This window comes from Trichosurus vulpecula, chromosome 3, assembly GCF_011100635.1.
Source record: "Trichosurus vulpecula isolate mTriVul1 chromosome 3, mTriVul1.pri, whole genome shotgun sequence".
Taxonomy (NCBI): domain Eukaryota; kingdom Metazoa; phylum Chordata; class Mammalia; order Diprotodontia; family Phalangeridae; genus Trichosurus; species Trichosurus vulpecula.
Window position 1 is genome coordinate 18,054,226 of NC_050575.1, and position 18,302 is coordinate 18,072,527.

The following is an 18,302-nucleotide window of genomic DNA, read 5'->3' on the forward strand; positions in this document are numbered from 1 at the left end:
GAGCTTGCTGTCTACCGACGTCGAATGTCCCAGCTCTGATTAACCAGGAAATTTGCCCTCTTATTGAGCCAAAATCTGCTTCCTCATAATTCTACCTGCCTCCACTCTCTTTGTTTCTAGTTTTACCCTCTGGGGCCTAGATGAACAAACGTGTTCCTGTTTCCACACAATAACTCTCCAGATACTTAATAATAGCCAGCACTAAACCACTGGAGAAGGAAATGACAAACCGCTCCAGTGTCTCTGCCAAGAAAACCCCATGGACAGTGTGGTCTGCAGGGTCTCAAAATGTTGGACATAACTGAACAACAAGCACTAACACGGGGCTTTAAAGTTGGCTTGCACTAACTATCCTTCCCAGGGTTTCAATGAGTAAAAAGCCTTGCAAATCATTAGGCAGGAAGGAAGGAAGGAAGGAAATATGCATTTATTAAACACCTACTGTGTACCAGGCATATGATTCTATTTGCTCCTCCCAACAACCCTGGGACGTAGACTGTTATTATCCCCACCTAAAGGTAAGGAAACTGAGGCTGAGAGATTAAGTGATCACATATCTAAAGCAGGATTTGAACCCTGTGCACCCACATGTGGTTGGCGTTCAGTCGTTTCAGTTGTATTTGACTCTTTGTGACCCCATTTGGGATTCTCTTCATGTGGTTTGCCATTTCCTTCTCCAGCTCGTTTTACAAATGAGGAAACTGAGGCACGCAGGGCAAAGTGACTTGCCCCCCAGGGTCACACAGCTTGTAAAGGCCAGATTTGAATTCAGGAAGATGAGTCTTCCTGACTCCAGGCCCAACACTCTATTCTTAGCTGCCTGATGCTTGAAGACAATATTCCTCCTAAGCCTTCTCTTCTCCAGGTGGAACAATTCCAGGTCCTCTCCATAGCCCCAGACCGTCCTGGTTGTCCCTCCTTTAGACGCAATCTCGTTTGCCACAACATACTTCCTAAAATGTGGCTCACAAAACTTCATACAAGACTCCAGATGGGTTTTGACCAGGGCAGGGCTCAGCAGGACTCTCATATCCCTTATTCTGATTGGTCCAGACCAAGGATTTCATCACTGTGTCAAGCAGAGACTGTAAGTAAGTCAAGGGCTTAGCCAATGCTTAAATAGCTATTCTCTCCCTCCGTGCCTTCCGCCGGAGGGAGTGGTCCCTCGGGCAGCTCTCTCTACCACTGCAGATCTGCGGCTTACAGTCTCCTGCGCAGCGCCATAGAGCCAGGACGCATTAAAAGCAGGACTTGAACCCTGGCTCTCTCTCCAAGAAGCCACACTGCTTCTCCTCCAAAGGATGCTTCCACTAATGCAGTCTGAAACTGTAGCTCTTCCTAGCCCTGGGCGCAGCTGTTGGCTCACAGATAGCCGGGGGGGCCACTCAAACCACAAATGCTTTTCCCATGACTTGCTGTCTGGCCACGCCCTCCCCCTCCTGTATTTGTGCAGGAGAAGACTTTGCATTATCTCAGCCAGGCTACGCCTTATTGGATTTGCCCCTCACTCTTAGCCGTGACTTCAATCTAATAGAGTTTATTAGCCCTCCGAGGGAAGCAGCTAGGTGACACAGTACGTAGAGCGCTGAGCCTAGAGTCTGAAGACCTGAGTTCCAACGTAGCCTCAGATACTTAACTGTCTGTGTGACCTTGGGCGGGTCCCTTAACCTCTGTCTGCATCGATTTCCTCAGGGAAAAGGGGACAATAATAGGCCTACTTTCCAGGGTTGTTGTGAGGATCAAATCCATAACATTCGTAAAACCCCTAGCACGGGGTCAGGCACGCTTCAGCCGTTTTTCAGTCACGTCTGACGTCGTGGACCCATTTTGGATTTTCTTGGCAAAGAAGGACACTGGAGCGGTTTGCTATTTCCTTCTCCAGCTCATTTGACTGATGAGGAAACTGAGGCAAACAGCGTTAAGGGTCACACAGCTAGTAAGTATCTTAGGTCAGATGTGAACTCAGGAAGATGAGTCTTCCTGACTCCAGGCCCGGCACTCCATCTATCCACTGCACCATCTAGCTGCCCATCAGGCTCATTGTAGGCCTTTAAGAAATGCCTTCCTCCTAGCTTTGTGTCATTTGCAAACTTGATTATCGGGTGATATATGCTTTGGTTTACGTTAAATCTTCCACTGTTACTGTTGGGGAACGAAGACTGTATCTGTCGAAATCTTCTACTCGCTTCTCTTCCCACCTCAGTCATTAAACAAACATTAAGCACCTACTATGTGCCAGGCACTGTGCTAAGCACCGGGGACACAAATAAGAAAAAGTCAGTCTTAGCCCTCAAGGAGCTCATGATCTAATGGGAGAAGACAAAAGGAAGCTGGAAACTGAGGACGGGGGGATCTAATCTTAGAGGAAAGGCATTAGCATTAAGGGAGGTCAGTAAAATGAGGGACTAGAAGATCTGAAAGGTTCTTCCCAGCTCAAAATCCCACAATCCCACGACTCACTTCTGTTCTCCGGCACTGTGCGTCTCTGCAGGCAGGAGCACGTGGCTGCCATTTTAGCCCTTCGGAATCTGGGCCGAAGACAAAACCAGCTCCTCCTTCGTCATGCCCAGGCTCTGCTAAAGAAGGCACCAAAGACTTTCCCGGGCCAGGCGCTCTTTGAGGAGATTGATGTACCCGCATCTGTGGAAGTGCTCCTCACCTGCATCTAGAAATCAGCATGGATGAGAGGAAAAGCAGGGCCTGTGGGGTCCCACATCCAGTATTCTTACAGGTGGAAGACGACGGACCCCCTTAGAGCGGGCTCTTCTTGGAGCTGAAGACCCCAAGGACTGGGGAAAGGGACAGAGGGATTCCAGAAAGCACAGATGTCCCTCCCCGCCGAGAATAAGGGGAAGGTGTTAGTTCAGCAACCCTGGTCTCCCCTTCTTGACCTTCCTTTTTTCTCCATTCCAGTGTCTCCCTCTGCTTCCTCCAGTTAGGTCTCAAGATTCCCCTTTCCTGCTCCTAAGCACCTGGTTCCGCCTATTTCTAAGAAATTAGAAGATAAACATATTCCCTCTCAAGTGGGAAAGACTGTGTATGCTTCTCCAAAGAAGGGACTCTTTCCTTTAAACAGGAGCCAGGCGAGGGCAATGCTGAGCCCAGACATGGAAAACACAAATAGCGAAATTCTAGGAAGACAAAATACAATAGAATAAACATTTTTCAAGTGCCCTCTATATGGAGGAAGAACGGAGACCCTGGGAGACAGAGAGTTTAGATAAGCTCATGTCCCCACCATTGTGGTACTCACAGTCTTGTACTGAATCACATACCAACACAGACAACTATGTAGGTAATTAATTCAACATCTATTAAACCATACTGTGTCCTATCTGAGCACTGGGAGAGATAAAAAGTTTAGCTAAGATAAGGTCCTTGACTTTATGAAGCTCACAGTCTAGCATGGGGGTAAGATGCCATAAGAAGTTGTAATATCCAACATTGCCTAAGTAATATTGTTATGTATTACGTGTGGTCCAATATGGGAAGTTCAGTTCTAACTGGGGTGAAATCAGGGAACTGGGTTGAGACCAGGGGCTTCCTTCCCCTGCATGTAAGCAGAGCCTGACAGGGACGACTGGAGAGAAGACCCCTAGAATGCCCGTAGCTCCAACCAGTCATGCCCAAAGCTCCTGGGGCGCAGGAGTTGGGGGAAGGGGGATATGATATAAATACCTGAATCATCCATCCTCTCTAGGAAGCAGAGAACTCTTCCCAGTCATGACATGTAAACCAACTCCATGAGGAGCCCACCTTCACATGCCAAATGTTCTATATTTATTTTTAAAAATAAAATTGTATTAGATGAGAATTCTTTGAAAAAACTGGTGATTGGAGAGGCTGCTTTGGAGTTAGGAAAGACCTGAGTTCAAGTTCTGCCCCTAACACTACTCCCTCAAGCCTCCTCCCTACTCTGGCATATGGAGATGGTTGCAATGCCCTCAATTTCCCTATCATCTATGAATATTAAACCTACGTGGCTCAGAACTTGAATATTCCTCTCTTAGACTACAACCTCTTATCCTTCTGTCTCAACCTCCATCTCATTTCTCCTAAACCTATTCTTCTTCCTAATTCTGATCTCTAGTCATACCCCCCCAACCCCCTTGCCCACTTTCCTAGTCTATCACTCCTCTTCTGGCATAACATTCCTCCCTTCAAGATCTTGACCTTATAATAGTCGACAAGTTCAATTACACACTAGGAAAGTCTCCCCTTGACTCCCTTGCCCCCTTCTCCCATCTTTGCCTGTGCCTTTCCAAAGCCCACTCTGGGTTATCCCCACCATCTTTCCTTCTTTGCACCTGTCCATAAGTGTCCTGGAAAAAGTCACATGATATTGTTGAATCCACAACAAATTAATACCAGCTGATCGATCTTGACGGGGCTTTCACCACTACATGGCAATCCTTTCTCTCCTCCTTGATTGATTCCCTATTGAACCCCCCACAGAACCTGTTCCAAACTCTCTCCTTAAGCTACTTCCACCTCTACCTCCGTCTGTCCCCTAATTCTCATATTCTATAGAGGGAATCCATCTCGAGCTCCTATTTCTCCTTAATTTCTATACCTCAAATCCCCCTTTTCTTCTCTTTTGTTTCTACCTCTGAGGAAGACATTAACTTTTTCCTTGCCAAGCCCAACTCTCTTACTTATGGCCATCCCTCCATTCCCTATCTCTGGTTCTCCTCCAGGAGTTTGCCCCATCACCTTTTCTCCTTCTCTAATTTTCAATCTCCTTCTCTGCTTTCTAACATATCTCCAGATTGCTTCCATCCTTTAAACACCCACACTTGAACATGTCTTACCCTCAAGCTATCATTTTGCTTTTCTTCCTCCTTCCCCTCCCACACTATTCACAAAAACCTAGGAAAAGCCATCTATGCTCTGTCCCACATTTCTCACTTCTTCCTTTGCAATTTGGTTTCTAACCTCACGTTTAAATGAAATTTCTCACTCCATAGTTACCAAAGATCTCTTAACTGTTCTTTACAATTCTTCTTGACTTTTTATCTTTTAGTACAGTTGACCACCATCTACTAGAGCCTCTCTCTTCCCCAGGTTCTTGGGACATCACTTTCTCCTGGTTCTTCTCTACCTGTCTGATTGATCCTTGTCAGGATGCTTCAAAGGATGGTCAACTACATTGTGTCCCTCAAATGTAGCTAAGTCCTGAGGGAGCTCTTTGTTTCCCTCTGTCTCTGTCTCTCTCATCAGCCTATGGGTTCAGTTATGATCTTTATCCAAATAACTCCTGAATCTACATTTCTAACCCTCAGCTCTATCCCGTACTCAAATTCTGCACCTCCGGCTGCCTGTTTGCCATCTCCAAATGGATGACCCAAAGGCATAAGCCAAACTGAATTCATTATCTTTCCTTGAATCTATATACTTCTTCCAAACTTCCTCTTTTCCATCAAGGGCAACTTCATCCTTCCAGTGACCAGATCTATGACCTTGGAGTCTTCAATACATCACTCTCCATCATCCCCCTATCTAGTTAGTCATCACCTCCATATTTCTACCTTCACAACAAGTCTCAAATCTGTTACTTTCTCTCCATTCACACAGCCATCACCTTAGTCCAAACCTTTATCCTCTCTCACCTAGACTAGTCAATTCAATAAACATTTAATAAGCATGTGCCAGATGCTGGGGATACAACCGTTGAGGGGGAAAAAAACAAGGATTTGGGAATCCCAAAACTAAAGTCCCCAGGACTGGAGTTCCCAGTTGAGGGGGAATGCCCCTCAAGGACCTGAGTATTGGAGAGGATCAGGGCCATCTGGAATGAATTCACGATTTCAAGCATTCTTTAAGTCAAGGTGGCAAAGATTTATTACACTTTACAGCGGGCAAGAGTTCTTAGGGAACCTATAATCTCAGAGGGGTGCAGGGGAAGTTTTTATAAAAGGTTTAGCAGGGAAACATGTCAATTAGGTGTTTTGGGGTGGGATTAGGGAGTAATTAAAGCGTGGTTAAGGAGTGGTTAGTTTTTAAAGGAACATGCACTTTTAGTATCTACTGCACAGGTGTATTACCCAGAGTTCCCTGGGAAATAACCCAAGGGGGGGGCTACTAGGGGGTATGGTTTTTACTGTGTAACATCACCAAGTTAACTATCAGTCAGGTCTAACTAGCAATCTCTATGTAGCTTCTCATCTAATGTCTTGTTAGACAAAATACTATGTCTAGGATACATATTAGAAAGGTCAGTAAGTAGCAAAAATGGTGTACTCAGTGTACAGTCAATTATCAGCATCTGGGAATCAATCTATAGTTAGGCACAGCTGCTTATTGAGGAAGGAGCAGAGATAAGCTGGGGCACACTGCCCTTTAGCTAGAGAGAAACTGCCTGGGACAGAATGTGTTTTAGAACTGGGGTTCAGGCACAGGCACCCAAGCAGAGGCTGTTAGAGTTAGGGTCCAAGCATAAGCACCCCGTCACAATGACATAAACCTCAGTGAATTTACTTCTGATAGGGTGGAGCTGGAGGAGTGAACATATATAGCTAAAAAAAATGACATGATACATAAAAAATACATACAAAGTTGTTTTGGGAGGAAGGGCACTAGCAACTAGGGGGGTCCTGAAGGGCTTCCTATAAGCCACTCACACTGAAGTTGAATTTTGAAAGAAACTAAGCATTCTACAAACAGAGGTGAGAATGGAGTATATTCCAAGCATGGGAGACCTTTGCAAAAGCATGGTGTTAGGACATTGAATGTATTAGAATACATACAATACAAAACAGGAACTGCTTTGCTTTTCTATTTGGATCTTTGGCATTTAGAGCAGTATTTTGTACAGAGTAAGCACTTAATAAATGCTTCATTCATTCATGTAGTGTATAGTGAACAGCATTTCAGTAGCTGCCCCCCGCCCCACTAGTCTCACCGATTCCAGTCTCTCCCTTCTTAATTCTTTCCTTCACCCAACTGCCAAACATATTCCTTTTTTTAGGGGGGGGGGATGTAATTGGGGTTAAGTGACTTTCCCAGGGTCACACAGCCCTATTTGTGGCCATATTTGAACTCAAGTCCTCCTGATTCTGGGGCTGGTGCTCTATCTGCTGTGCCACCCAGCTATCCCTAAACTGATATTCCTAAAGCATAGGTTTGCCTCTATTGTTCTCACTTCAAGAAGCTTCAATGACTCCCTATTGTCCCTAGGATAAGATAAAACTCCTGTTTGGTGTTTAACTATAACCCTTTATCATTTGGCTCCAACCTACCTTTCCCAGTTTATTTTATGCTATTCTCCCTATATTTTACATTATTCTCCCTTATAGCCCAGACAAACTCTCCTGGTTGCTATCACTTCCCTGATTTGGGCAGGAAGCCTGGTTGGGGAAGAATAGGGAAATTTTGAGAAAAGCCTCCAGGGCCCCAGGCTGTTTAACCTGGAGCTGAGCCTGGAGCTAGAGAAACTGGGGAAGGTGGCAGGGCCTGGTGTCCCAGTACTGGAGATCTGCTGCTCTCTCTGTCCCCAAGAGGGCATAGAGCCTGGGTGGGACACAGCCCCTGATCCTAGAAAAGAAAGAGGTAGGAGCTACAGCAAAGGAGACCCTAGTAACACTTTCTCACAATGGAAGTTGTTCAGCAAATGCCAGCTGACTGAGAGAGGGTGGAGGGAGCATCTGAGTCCTTACTCTTATATACAAAACAAGATTTTATATATGTAAAACGCTTTGCAAACCATCGAGCTATATAAAAGCCGGCTATCATTACTCCCCTGGCCCCCTTTTCCTTCTACCTGCAACTTTCCCTGCCCTGGAGGAAACAGCATTGCTCGGCAGGGTGTGGCTACATGGGCCGCAGGGGCAGTCACTCCCCCAAAGCCCAGAGTAGGGCTACTGGGAAACACAGGCTTCATTTGCATTGGCAGAGGAAGGTGCTTCTGGCAGGCATGCAAAGAAACCCACACACCTTCACCCAGGTGCGGAAGCTGGCCCCTTCCTCAGAGCTGACTTTCCCACTACCAATGTCTCAAATCTGGGAAAAGGGGGAAAGGGGTTTCGGGAACTAGAGCTGAGCTACATCCTGCTATTAAGACAAGGGGCCCCGGTGCCCTCTGCATCTAACCGGAGAATGGCAGGAAGGGGCAGGGAACCCGCACCACCCCCAGGCTTGTGTGTCCGGCCCAGCCCCTTCTGTTAGATGTCTGGGGGCCAGCTGATGGGGGAAGTGATGATAGACTCCTTTGATGATACCACATAGTTCTGGCACCAACAGTCCCCTTGTCCCCTCACCCGAAAACCCACTCCCCTCCCCCGCCACCCACCCCAGTCTCTCTGAACCCAAAGTCTCAGGGTTCCTTCCAGCTGTGACATGATTCACTTAGAGACTTGGTTGGGAAGCTGGGGTCAGCAGCTGGAGAAGGGAGCCAGATTCCTGGAAGCCCCAGACTCCCCCTCCCTTCACCCCCTACCCCAATGGGCCATCAGCACTATTAATCATTAAGCTTCAAGAGCCACTGAGACCCTCCTGGAAAAAAGAAGGGAGAGGTAAGGGATTGGAAAACAGAAACACAGAGGACTTAGCAAGAGGAGGGGAGAGCTGAGCGTGGGCAAGAAATGAACGATCACGTGCATTCGCTGACACTTCATCTACTGTGCTTTCTGCAGGGTGTAGCCTGGGACAAAGTCATTTCTCTCTAGGCCTGTTTTCTCATCTATACAATATAGGAATTAGACTAGGCAATCCCTTAAAGGTTTTTTCCAGCTCTGACAGTTTGTGCCCCATGTTCTAAGGGCCTTCCCTGATCTGTGTTCTAAGTTCTGTGTCAGCTCTCTAGCCCTCCTACAAGTTCCCTGTAACCCAAGGATTGTTGCTCAGTTTCTCCCTTGTCAGAGACCTCGAAATGGAGTCTCACTGCCTGAAAGATCAAGGGCAGCCTCCTAATACCGATCTTCTAGAATCCAGACCCTTTTTTGGACTTAACCCACCTCCACCCCTTCCATGAACTTTTTATTCTAGTCTGATTTATGCTTCAACCCCTTCCACCAGCACACACCCCTTCTCTGCCTCCACCCATAGACACACATGCGAGTGCACACACACCCCCACCCTTCTCTTGACCAATCCCAACATTCCCTATCCCTTAGGACCCATTTCAGGTTCCTCCTCCTCCACAAAGCTTTCCGTGATGTGCAGTACACAATGACCTCACCCCTTTCCAGGTTTTTACAGTGTTAACCATCTCACTTAGGATCATAGGTTTAGGATCATAGGGCCATAGATTGTGACCAGGAAAGGACCTACCTTCCATATATGAAGAGATTGCGGCCCAGAGAGCATAAGTGATTTATTCAAGATCACACAGATAGTAGGAGGTAGAAGAGTCAGGATTCAAACCCATGTCCTATGTTATGGTACCTAAAAAAACCTTCAAGAAGATCACTGAAGTTCAAAGACATTTAACTTTGCAAGGGAGCAGCCTTGAGAGAATCAGAATCTCTGAATGCAAATTCACTTTGGTTTTCCTATAGAGCACCTTTTATACAGAAAAAAATCCAGAAAATCAAAGGGGAAATGCTCAAGATATTCCTTTGTTTGATCGATGCTCCAGTCCTTTTAACTGGCTCTAACAAGGTGTTCTGTCATAGCAAAATATTTTACTAATAGGATACGGGAAAATATGGGAGTAAAAATATTCTCAATACAAAAAAACCCATTAGAAATATAGAGGAGTCAAAGTATTCTCACTAAGATACTTCTCCTTTAACAAGACAGGTGATACAGGATTCAGATAATTAAAACAAGATGATTAGAGTAGGATAGAGGTGACACGGAGCATAGTTTAATTTAAAAACATGTATTTGAACAGGCTACAAGCTACAGGGAGTTTTTAACCCACAAATAAGCAATTGCTTTCTCACCAAACTATAGCAGTCTTGTGGTGGATTAAAACCAAGATGGAGTTACTTAGGTTCAAAGTTAGCTGTATTTTATTTCACCTATGGCTCCAGCTCTAACACTTTCCCCCGACATTATACGCTGCCTCGTTAGCCAGGGATCACACATCATCTTGTTCCACTTGGTTGAGTCTCCAAGAGTGGAGCCCCAGTCTCCTCCATCCAACAATAGGCAGTCTCATCCACTTGTTTTTGCTGTGTGGATTGTTGTCATTCAGTCTTGTCTGACTCTTTGTGACCCCATTTGGAGTTTTCTTGGCAAAGCTACTGGAGTGCTATGCCATTTCCTTCTCCAGCTCATTTTACAGATGAGGGAACTGAGGCAAATAGGGTTAAGTGACTTGCCCAGGGTCATGCAGCTAGTGTCTGAGATTGGATTTGAACTCAGGAAGATGAGTCTTCCTGACTCCGGGCCCAGAGCTCTGTGCACTTGGAGCTGTGTGAACAGTTAGGCCAAATTCTTTTGAGTGATTATGGATCTCATTGAGTGCGCTCTGCTTTGGTCTGGGGCATGATGCAATCAGCACAATGTTATCTACCAATCAGAGGTCTGGAGGATCTCCCATCTATAGGAAATTCCTCTTTGACCTGGACTTTTCTCGAGGCCCCCACCATGACCCTGCAGACACCTTTGCCAGGCAGATAGCTATGCTTCACTTGATTTTAATATCCAGAGAGTTGTCAAATTTACCCTTGCGGCATCTTTCAAGGAATCTTGTCAGATTTTAACACACGCATGGGAGATCCCTAGTTGGAGGAGAGCGTGTAAGGCAATGTTTCACTCTGGTGAATCAAATATTCTTTTGTAATAAACAAATGATAGACGCTGTGGAATCTTGTGTTCTTGGTACCTTTTAATCATCTGAGTAATTATAAAGGTGTGGTCTGGACAGCTGGGTGGATAGAGTGTGAGGCTTGGAGCCAGGAAGACTCACGTTCCTGAGTTCAAATCTGGCCTTACTAACCCTGTTTGCTCCAGTTTCCTCATCTGTAAAGTGAGCTGGAGAAGGAAATGGCAAACCACTGCAGCATTCTTGCCAAGAAAACCCCAAATGGGGTCACGAAGAATCGGACACAATTGAACAACAGGAGGCCTAGTTTCTAGTCCTGGCTCAGGCACTAATTCACTTCCTTTCTTTGGGCCTCAGATTTTTGCCGTGTAAAATGAGGGAGTTTAATGATCTCTAAGTTCCCTTCCAGCTCTGACGTTTCGTGTTCTTTGTGCTCTGGGTCCTATCAGAGGATCATAGATGCTGAGCTAAGAAGGGATCTTAGGCATAGTCCAGTCCAATCCCTTTATTTTAAAGATCAGGAAATTGAGCCTTGAAGAGGACAAGGTCTTCCAGCCAGTAAGTATCATAGCTAGGTTTTTAACCCAGGTCCTCATGTGTTTTCCACTATCCCAGAGGTGTCAGCTATGGCCCACAACACTCCCAGTTGTAGCCTGAACCAGATTAAAATATAATTGAGAAATATTTAATGAAAATAAATAAAATATAATAACACAGATAATAATAATATTGTCTGTCAATATAGCAATATACTGTCAATACTTCAGTCAATATCTGGCCTACAAGAATAATCATGTACAGTTTAGTGGACCCTCTTTCTATTTGAGTTTGACACCACTAGTATTACTTGTTACCCTGTTCTAAAGTACTTTCTAGTTCTGGCATTCTTCTACTCTATTCTACTCTAGTCCATCCCATCCCATCGAATCCCATTCCATCCCATCCCATCCATTCCATCCCATCCCACCTCATCCCATCCATCCCATCCCATCCCTTCCATCCCATCCCTTCCATCCCATCCATCCTATCCCATCCCATCTGTGTTGGTAAGCAAAATGGGCTCCTTAACACTTAGTTTGACCAAGTGCCCTTGAAGAGTTTCGCCTTTGTTTCCTTTGAGTAATTCAGTGTATTTCATTGAGCCTTACTAGGTGCTAAGCTCCAGGCCCAAACCCCTATTAGGTGTGGAACCTATGTGGATGTGGATTGGTGACTGGGGTGGGGCCCAAGATGGGGCTGGCTAAGGGGAGGTGCTAACTCCAGAGCCATATCTGTCTTGAGTCTTACTAAGTGCTAAGCCCCAGGCTCTAACCCCTATTAGGTGTTAACCTAACCTATGTGGATGTGAACCTCCCAGGGTCCTAAGGGGAGGGGCCAACTCAAGAACCAATCACCAGAGCCTAAGTTCTGGTCATTCAGACGACGCTTGATGACTCTGAAGCCCTATAAGAAGGGATGACAGGGCCATTTGTGCAGGAATTCTTACCATAGCAGTGGTGATGCACGCGACTCTGGGCCAGCCTACGTTATGAGCTCCTGGGCTGAACCTAGATGTTGGTAACTACGAATTGTATTGGCATTTTCCCCTGAACTAAGTGAATGATATTTGTATGCTGAATTAAAGTAAGCTTGTCAACCCCTTTAACCTTGCTTTCCTTACTAAAGCAGACCAAAAGAACCTGTGCTTTTGCAATGTGCTGGCAGCTTTCTGGGTGCTGGCTGTTGGTGGATCTTACACCCCCACAGAAGCTGCTGGCCGATTGTTGAAACACCATCCCACCTCATCCCATCCCATCCATCCCATCCATCCCATCCCATCCCACCCCATCCATCCCATCCTATCCTGTCCTGTTCTATTCCAGTCCTAGACTACAAGGATTCCCATCCCCATCCCCTTGCCTTCTTACCCAGGTGTTTATTTGTGTAGAGAGAATGGGGCCTAGCAGGAGGGAGGGTGAGTTCAGCTATAAACACCGTAACCTTGGGTCCAATTCCTTCTTCAGATTTGGGCAAGATAGGACAGGCAGCTCCCCTAAATCTCCATAAAAATGTCACCTGTTTTATTATTATTATTCTTCCCCTGAGATTGTCCTCACCTTGGGCCAAGGTGTCCAGGAAATGAGGAAGCCGTGAGGATGGTAAATGTTCCACTGATCTTACTAGGTCTCCCCTGGCCACACTTGGAGGTCTGGGAAATGCCCCAAGCCTATGAGCTGTAAGTGGGAGAAGAAAGGCCCTTTTGAGAGAAGGGGGTCTGACAGGCTGCTGCTGTTCATGCTGCCAAGGTTCCTAGGGTAACACTGGCTTTCTGGAATGGATGATTGAAATCCCCCTTTGGAGGCTACCACCCCCTTGTGAGGGCAGGATGACTCACTCCACAGGACTGGCCAAGCCTTTTGATGTCAATCATAGTGTAAGATTCTTGTCTGAAAAAAAACATAAAAGACTCAGAGAGGCTGGGAAATTTTCAGGGCTGTGGTTAAGGAAGCAGAGTAGTGCTGGAGAGTCCCTGGTGTCCCCCAAGTTCCCTCCCCCTACAAAGCTGTGCTATTAGCCACTCCCCCAAAGAGCCAGTTTTAGTGGCAAATACACTGGAACAGAGAGTGTCTTCATGCCATGAAAAGGAGAAGCTACGGAAAGGGATCAAAAATCTAGTGCTAGAAGGGACCCCAGGAACCATATAGCCCAACATTTGATATTTTACTGAAGAACAGACTGAGGCCTACATAGCTTAAATGACTTGCTCCAACTCATAAAAGTAGCAAGTGCCAGCAGTGGGGTTTGAACTCAGGTCCTCTGACTCCCTTGCCAATGCTTTTTCCACTGTACCAGGGAGCAGGAGGGAACCTGAACCCAGTACCTCTGAGGTTCAGTGACCTCCGAGAAACAGACTGAGCAGTTCGGGGAAGGTCAGATGTGGGTGAGCACCATCTTTCATCTTTATCTTCATCAATGTGATCTCCACCATCCTCATCTCTATGTTACTGCTGCTCTCTCCATCCTCCAGACCTCCATTAAATCCCGAACCCCTCCTCTCTGTCTTAATTAAATTCATCACATCCTTATTAAACAACTGCTATAATGCAAAATACTCAGTACTGGTGGTGGGGAGGAGACTTTAGATAAAATGGCACCCTGCCATTGCGGATCTCACATTATTATTCTAATTAGGGGAAAAGGCACAAATGCAGATAATTATAATATACGGTAATATGTGATTAAGTAAAAAGGTATAAAACAAAGTCATCTGTGAGGTCTGAAGGGGAAGATGGGTACCAAGAGGGTTCCTCAGGGAAGAGTCCGTGGCAGAGATAGTCTTGTAGCTAGGTGTCACAGTGGATAGAACACCAGGCCTGGAGTCAGGAAGACTCATCTTCTTGAGTTCAAATCTGGCTTCAGACACTTACTAGTTGTGTGACCCTAGGCAAGTCACTTAGCCCTGTTTGCCTCAGTTTCCTCATCTGTAAAATGAGCTGGAGAAGGAAATGGCGAACCACTCCAGTATCTTTGCCAAGAAAATCCCAAAGGAGGTCCCAGAGTCAGACACGACTGAAATAACTGAACAACAAAAAAACCAACAACTTCAAAGGATAGGTAGGATAAGGGCTTTAAACCTGAGGTCCATGGGTAGATTTCAGGGTGTCTGTAAATTCAAATGGGGAAAAAATTACATCTTTATTTTCACTAGTCTGGATTTTCTTTGCAACTTGATGTACTTTAATGCATTTTAATGTTAATTGTTGGGCCAAAATTAGCACAAGTGGTAGAGAATCAATCCATTCTCTGCTGCATCTCAGCCTCAGAGGCTACATTGAGTGCACAATCATCTGTGAACAAAAAGTCATGCACCAGCTCTCCCTCAGCTTTAGCCTTGGCTTGTAGCCTTCTCAAGTTAAATCATTGATGGTCAGTGCAGTAGTTGACCTTGACGCCATCTTCATTTCTGTCGAAGGCATCTGACGATATCACTGAAAACATCATACTAGGAAGCATGGGAGCAAGCACACAGCCCTGCTTCACTACACTGGTGACCACTGGTGACCACTGGTGACAGGGAAGCACAAGAGCATCATCCATTATCCAAAACCTGTGCAAACGTCATCAGAAAACTAACGAATGATACTGATGAACTTAACCAAATTTTGCTGTGATCTTCCACAGGCCCTCACAACCGACAATATCAAAGGCCTTGGTTAGATTGACAAACATGGTGTACAGACCTCTGTTCTACTCCTGGCATTTCTTCTGGAGCAAACACCATGTCAACCATTCCTTTCTGGCCCTTTCTGAAGCCACACTGGCTCTCGGGTAGTTAACCATCTACTGGCAAAGGATCAGCCTATTAAGGGCAACTCTGGCAAGAACCTCGATGGCAATGACCAAGAGAGAAAATCCCTCATGATTGTTACAGGACAGCTTATTTCCTTTTCCTTTATGTAAATGGACAGTAGAGACATCTTGGTCTCCTGAGGGATAACTCCCTCTTGCCATATAGCCCGGAAGATTTCTGTCAGGTTTTGTGTGAGCAATGGGCTCCCTGCCTCGTAGATCTCTGCTGGAATGAAATCAGCACCAGCTGCTTTGCCACATGAAAGGAGTCTCATGGCGTTCAGAACTTCACCAGTTGGAAGTTCAGTTAGAAGGGGATTGACTTCAAGCTGAGGTAAACAGTCAGTGGCTTCAGCATTGGTTGATGATGGTCTGTTGAGAACACTATGGAAGCGTTTGGGCCATCTCTCCAGGATCACGACTTTATCACTGACTAGTGTGGCTCTATCAGCATGAGTAGGTCTTTGGCTCATAAATAATAGCCTTCAAGGCATCGTGAACATACTTTGGATTGTTATTATTATTTATCAATGTAAAAATGAATTTCATCTGCCTTCTTACTGAACCAAGAACCCTGCATCTCTCTAAGCTTTGCTTGCTCTTTCCTTTTGATGGAGTTAAATGCTGTCTTTGAGAGAAGACGAACTATCCTGCCAGTAGACCCCATAGAGTTCTCATTTTTAATTTAGTTTCTTCTGAATTTCTCCAACATTTTTATCAGATCAATCCCAATGCTTGCAAGTGTTCTGGCCCAGATAAGCAAATGTGTATCACATATGTACACCACATATCTAAAAACTACTCCTCTTCTGCTCCATCGTTACCAATGTTGTGTTGGCTCAGCTTCCCCTCCAAGTTAGCAACAAACTGTTCACACACAGAGAAGTACTCTAATCTGTTTACATTGAGTCTTCTAATAGTTGTCATGCCTTGGGGCCACCACTTTTGTTGAATGCCAAATGTTTAGCTTGGAGAGGATAAGTCTATGATTGATGGGTCTAGCACTCTGCGGCCGCTTTTTGTCACTCTCACATCCTGTCTCTTCTCCTTACAATGATATAGTTTATTAAATACAATGTTTGCTGCAAGGGTGCATCCATGAAATTTTATTGCATTTAGGTAAATAGAAGACAGTATTGGTGATGAGATCATGAGACACACATCTTTAGAAGCAAGTGACCGTTGCTGCTCCTGTTTCTGACTCCATGCCTCCCAATGACTCCCTGACATATCTAATAGTCTGTGCATATTCTGACGTTAGTCACCCAGAATTACAAGCTTGTCCTTCTTTCAGCACATTGATAATGAGGGTCTCCAGATCTTCATAACATTCTTCTTTGACCTCATCAGAGTTCATCATGGTGGGAGCATATGCATTGATGATGGTGGCTTGGTGTTTTCTGTAGGTGGCAATCACATTGTCATCAGCCTTTAGTTCAATCCTTTTGGGAGGCATACAATTGTTGACTAGATTAGATCTGATTGCAAAACCTACACCAGCTTCATGGAGCTCTCCACCACTGCCAGCCATACTTGAAAAACATGTATCCAGCTCCAACTTCTGTAAGTTGGCCTTTATCTGCCAGCCTTGTTTCATTCAGAGTTATTATTGGATGCTGTACCTGCTGAGTTCTCTCACAACAAGAGCTGTTCATCTTTCAGGTCTACTGGATTTCGTCTTGTCCATAAGCATGCACACATTCCATGTACCAGTGGTGAATGGAATCATCTTCACAAAAGTTTTTGTACGTGATTTTGTTTTGATCACAGGGTGGGATCCACCTGCCATGGTAAACAGGCCAGGGTTAGTTGAAGCAGACAATTTTTAGGGCACTTTTTTAAGGACCCTCTTCATGCCAGGAGGTGAGCAGTGCAGTCCTTAAGAAAGCTGCTCAGACACCCAGGGGACTGCCAAATCCCACTGCTGCTTCAATCCAGTGAGAAGACAACTCTACGGCCTGAGGCACCTATGCAGGGTTGCAACTACACCTCCTAGTATATCTACACCTGCTGCTTCATCACTAGCCCATAGCCACAGGACCTTGAGGTGAGTAAGATAGTAAAATAATAACAGTAAACTAATAAAATTATAAAATTGTAAAATTATTGAATAGTTAAATAATAAAACAGTAAAAATCCTTTGAGTGATATCTTTTGATTCACGTATGAGCTGGATTTAAGTGAGGCAGAGTTGTGTGAAGTTGTCAGCCTCACTTTCTCTTCCAGAATCAAAGTCCAGTGGCAAGACAAAAGTCAAGACCGCTGGCAACGGCTCTGGATGCAGTGGATGACCTTGGCATCTTTGGTGTTTGACTAAGCTCTATCCGCTCCACAGCGCCCACTTCAGCTGCCTTCAAGGCCAACAAAATGTTCACGCTTGCCTATTCCACAGGGGAAGTCTTCGTATGCTTGGGGTAGATACCCCTCTAACTTACGAACAGGTTTGAGGCCCATTGGTTACTTTCAACCTAGGTTAGACCATCTGCTGAGATGGTTTACCAGGTTTTAGCCTCTGTGCATGCTACAGCTTCTTGGAGCCACAGGTGAGAGCTGGGTGCCAAGTGGACACCAAAGGTCATACCAGAGGTGCTAGTCCTCTCTTGAACACTCCACATACCCAACATTATTACATCCAGAGCCGTTGCCAGTGGTCTTGACTTTCGTCTTGCCACTGGACTTTGATACAGAGTAGATGTATGAAAAAGAAATACAAAATAGACACAAAACAATTAAATACAAAGTAGTTTGGGAGGAAGGGCACTGCCGGGTGGGAAGATCAGGGTAGGGTTCCTGGAGGTGGTACTCAAGCTTGGGTTTGAACGAAGAGAGGGATTCTATGAGGTGAAGGTGAAGAGAACATATTCCAGGCGTAGAAGAGAGACAGTGCAAAGACACAGAACTGAAAGTATCATGTGTGAGGACTAGAAATAACCGAATGCCGTGAGGGGAATAAATTATAGTGACTTATAATGAAGTCAGAAAGAAAAATCTGGAGCCAAGTTGTAAAGAATTTCAAAAGCAAAATAGAGAAGTTTATATTTTGTCATAGAGTCGATAGATTTCAGTCACTTTTCAGTTGTGTCTGACTGTGTGACCCCATTTAAGGTTTTCTTGGCAAAGATACTAGAGTGCTTTGCCATTTCCTTCTCCAGCTCATTTTACAGATGAGGAAACTGAGGCTAATAGGGTTAAATGACTTGCCCAGGGTCATACAGCTAGTAAGTGTCCGAGGTTGGCTTTGAACTCAGGTTCTCCTGACTCC

General features: G+C 45.3%; 1 protein-coding gene across 3 annotated transcripts in view; it reads left to right on the forward strand.

The window, feature by feature from the left end:
• Window positions 1–18,302, forward strand: part of EXOC3L4 (exocyst complex component 3 like 4) — a 103,657-nt gene that overhangs the window by 75,198 nt on the left and 10,157 nt on the right. The window contains exon 13 of one of the 3 annotated variants that reach the window (XM_036749768.1): window positions 2,492–2,669. The exons of 1 other annotated variant lie outside the window; for it this stretch is intronic. In XM_036749768.1, the coding sequence (XP_036605663.1) occupies window positions 2,492–2,669 (178 nt within the window). Of the gene's footprint in view, window positions 1–2,491; window positions 5,680–18,302 lie in introns of those variants that run through there. One more of the 3 variants, XM_036749769.1, reaches the window with a different exon arrangement.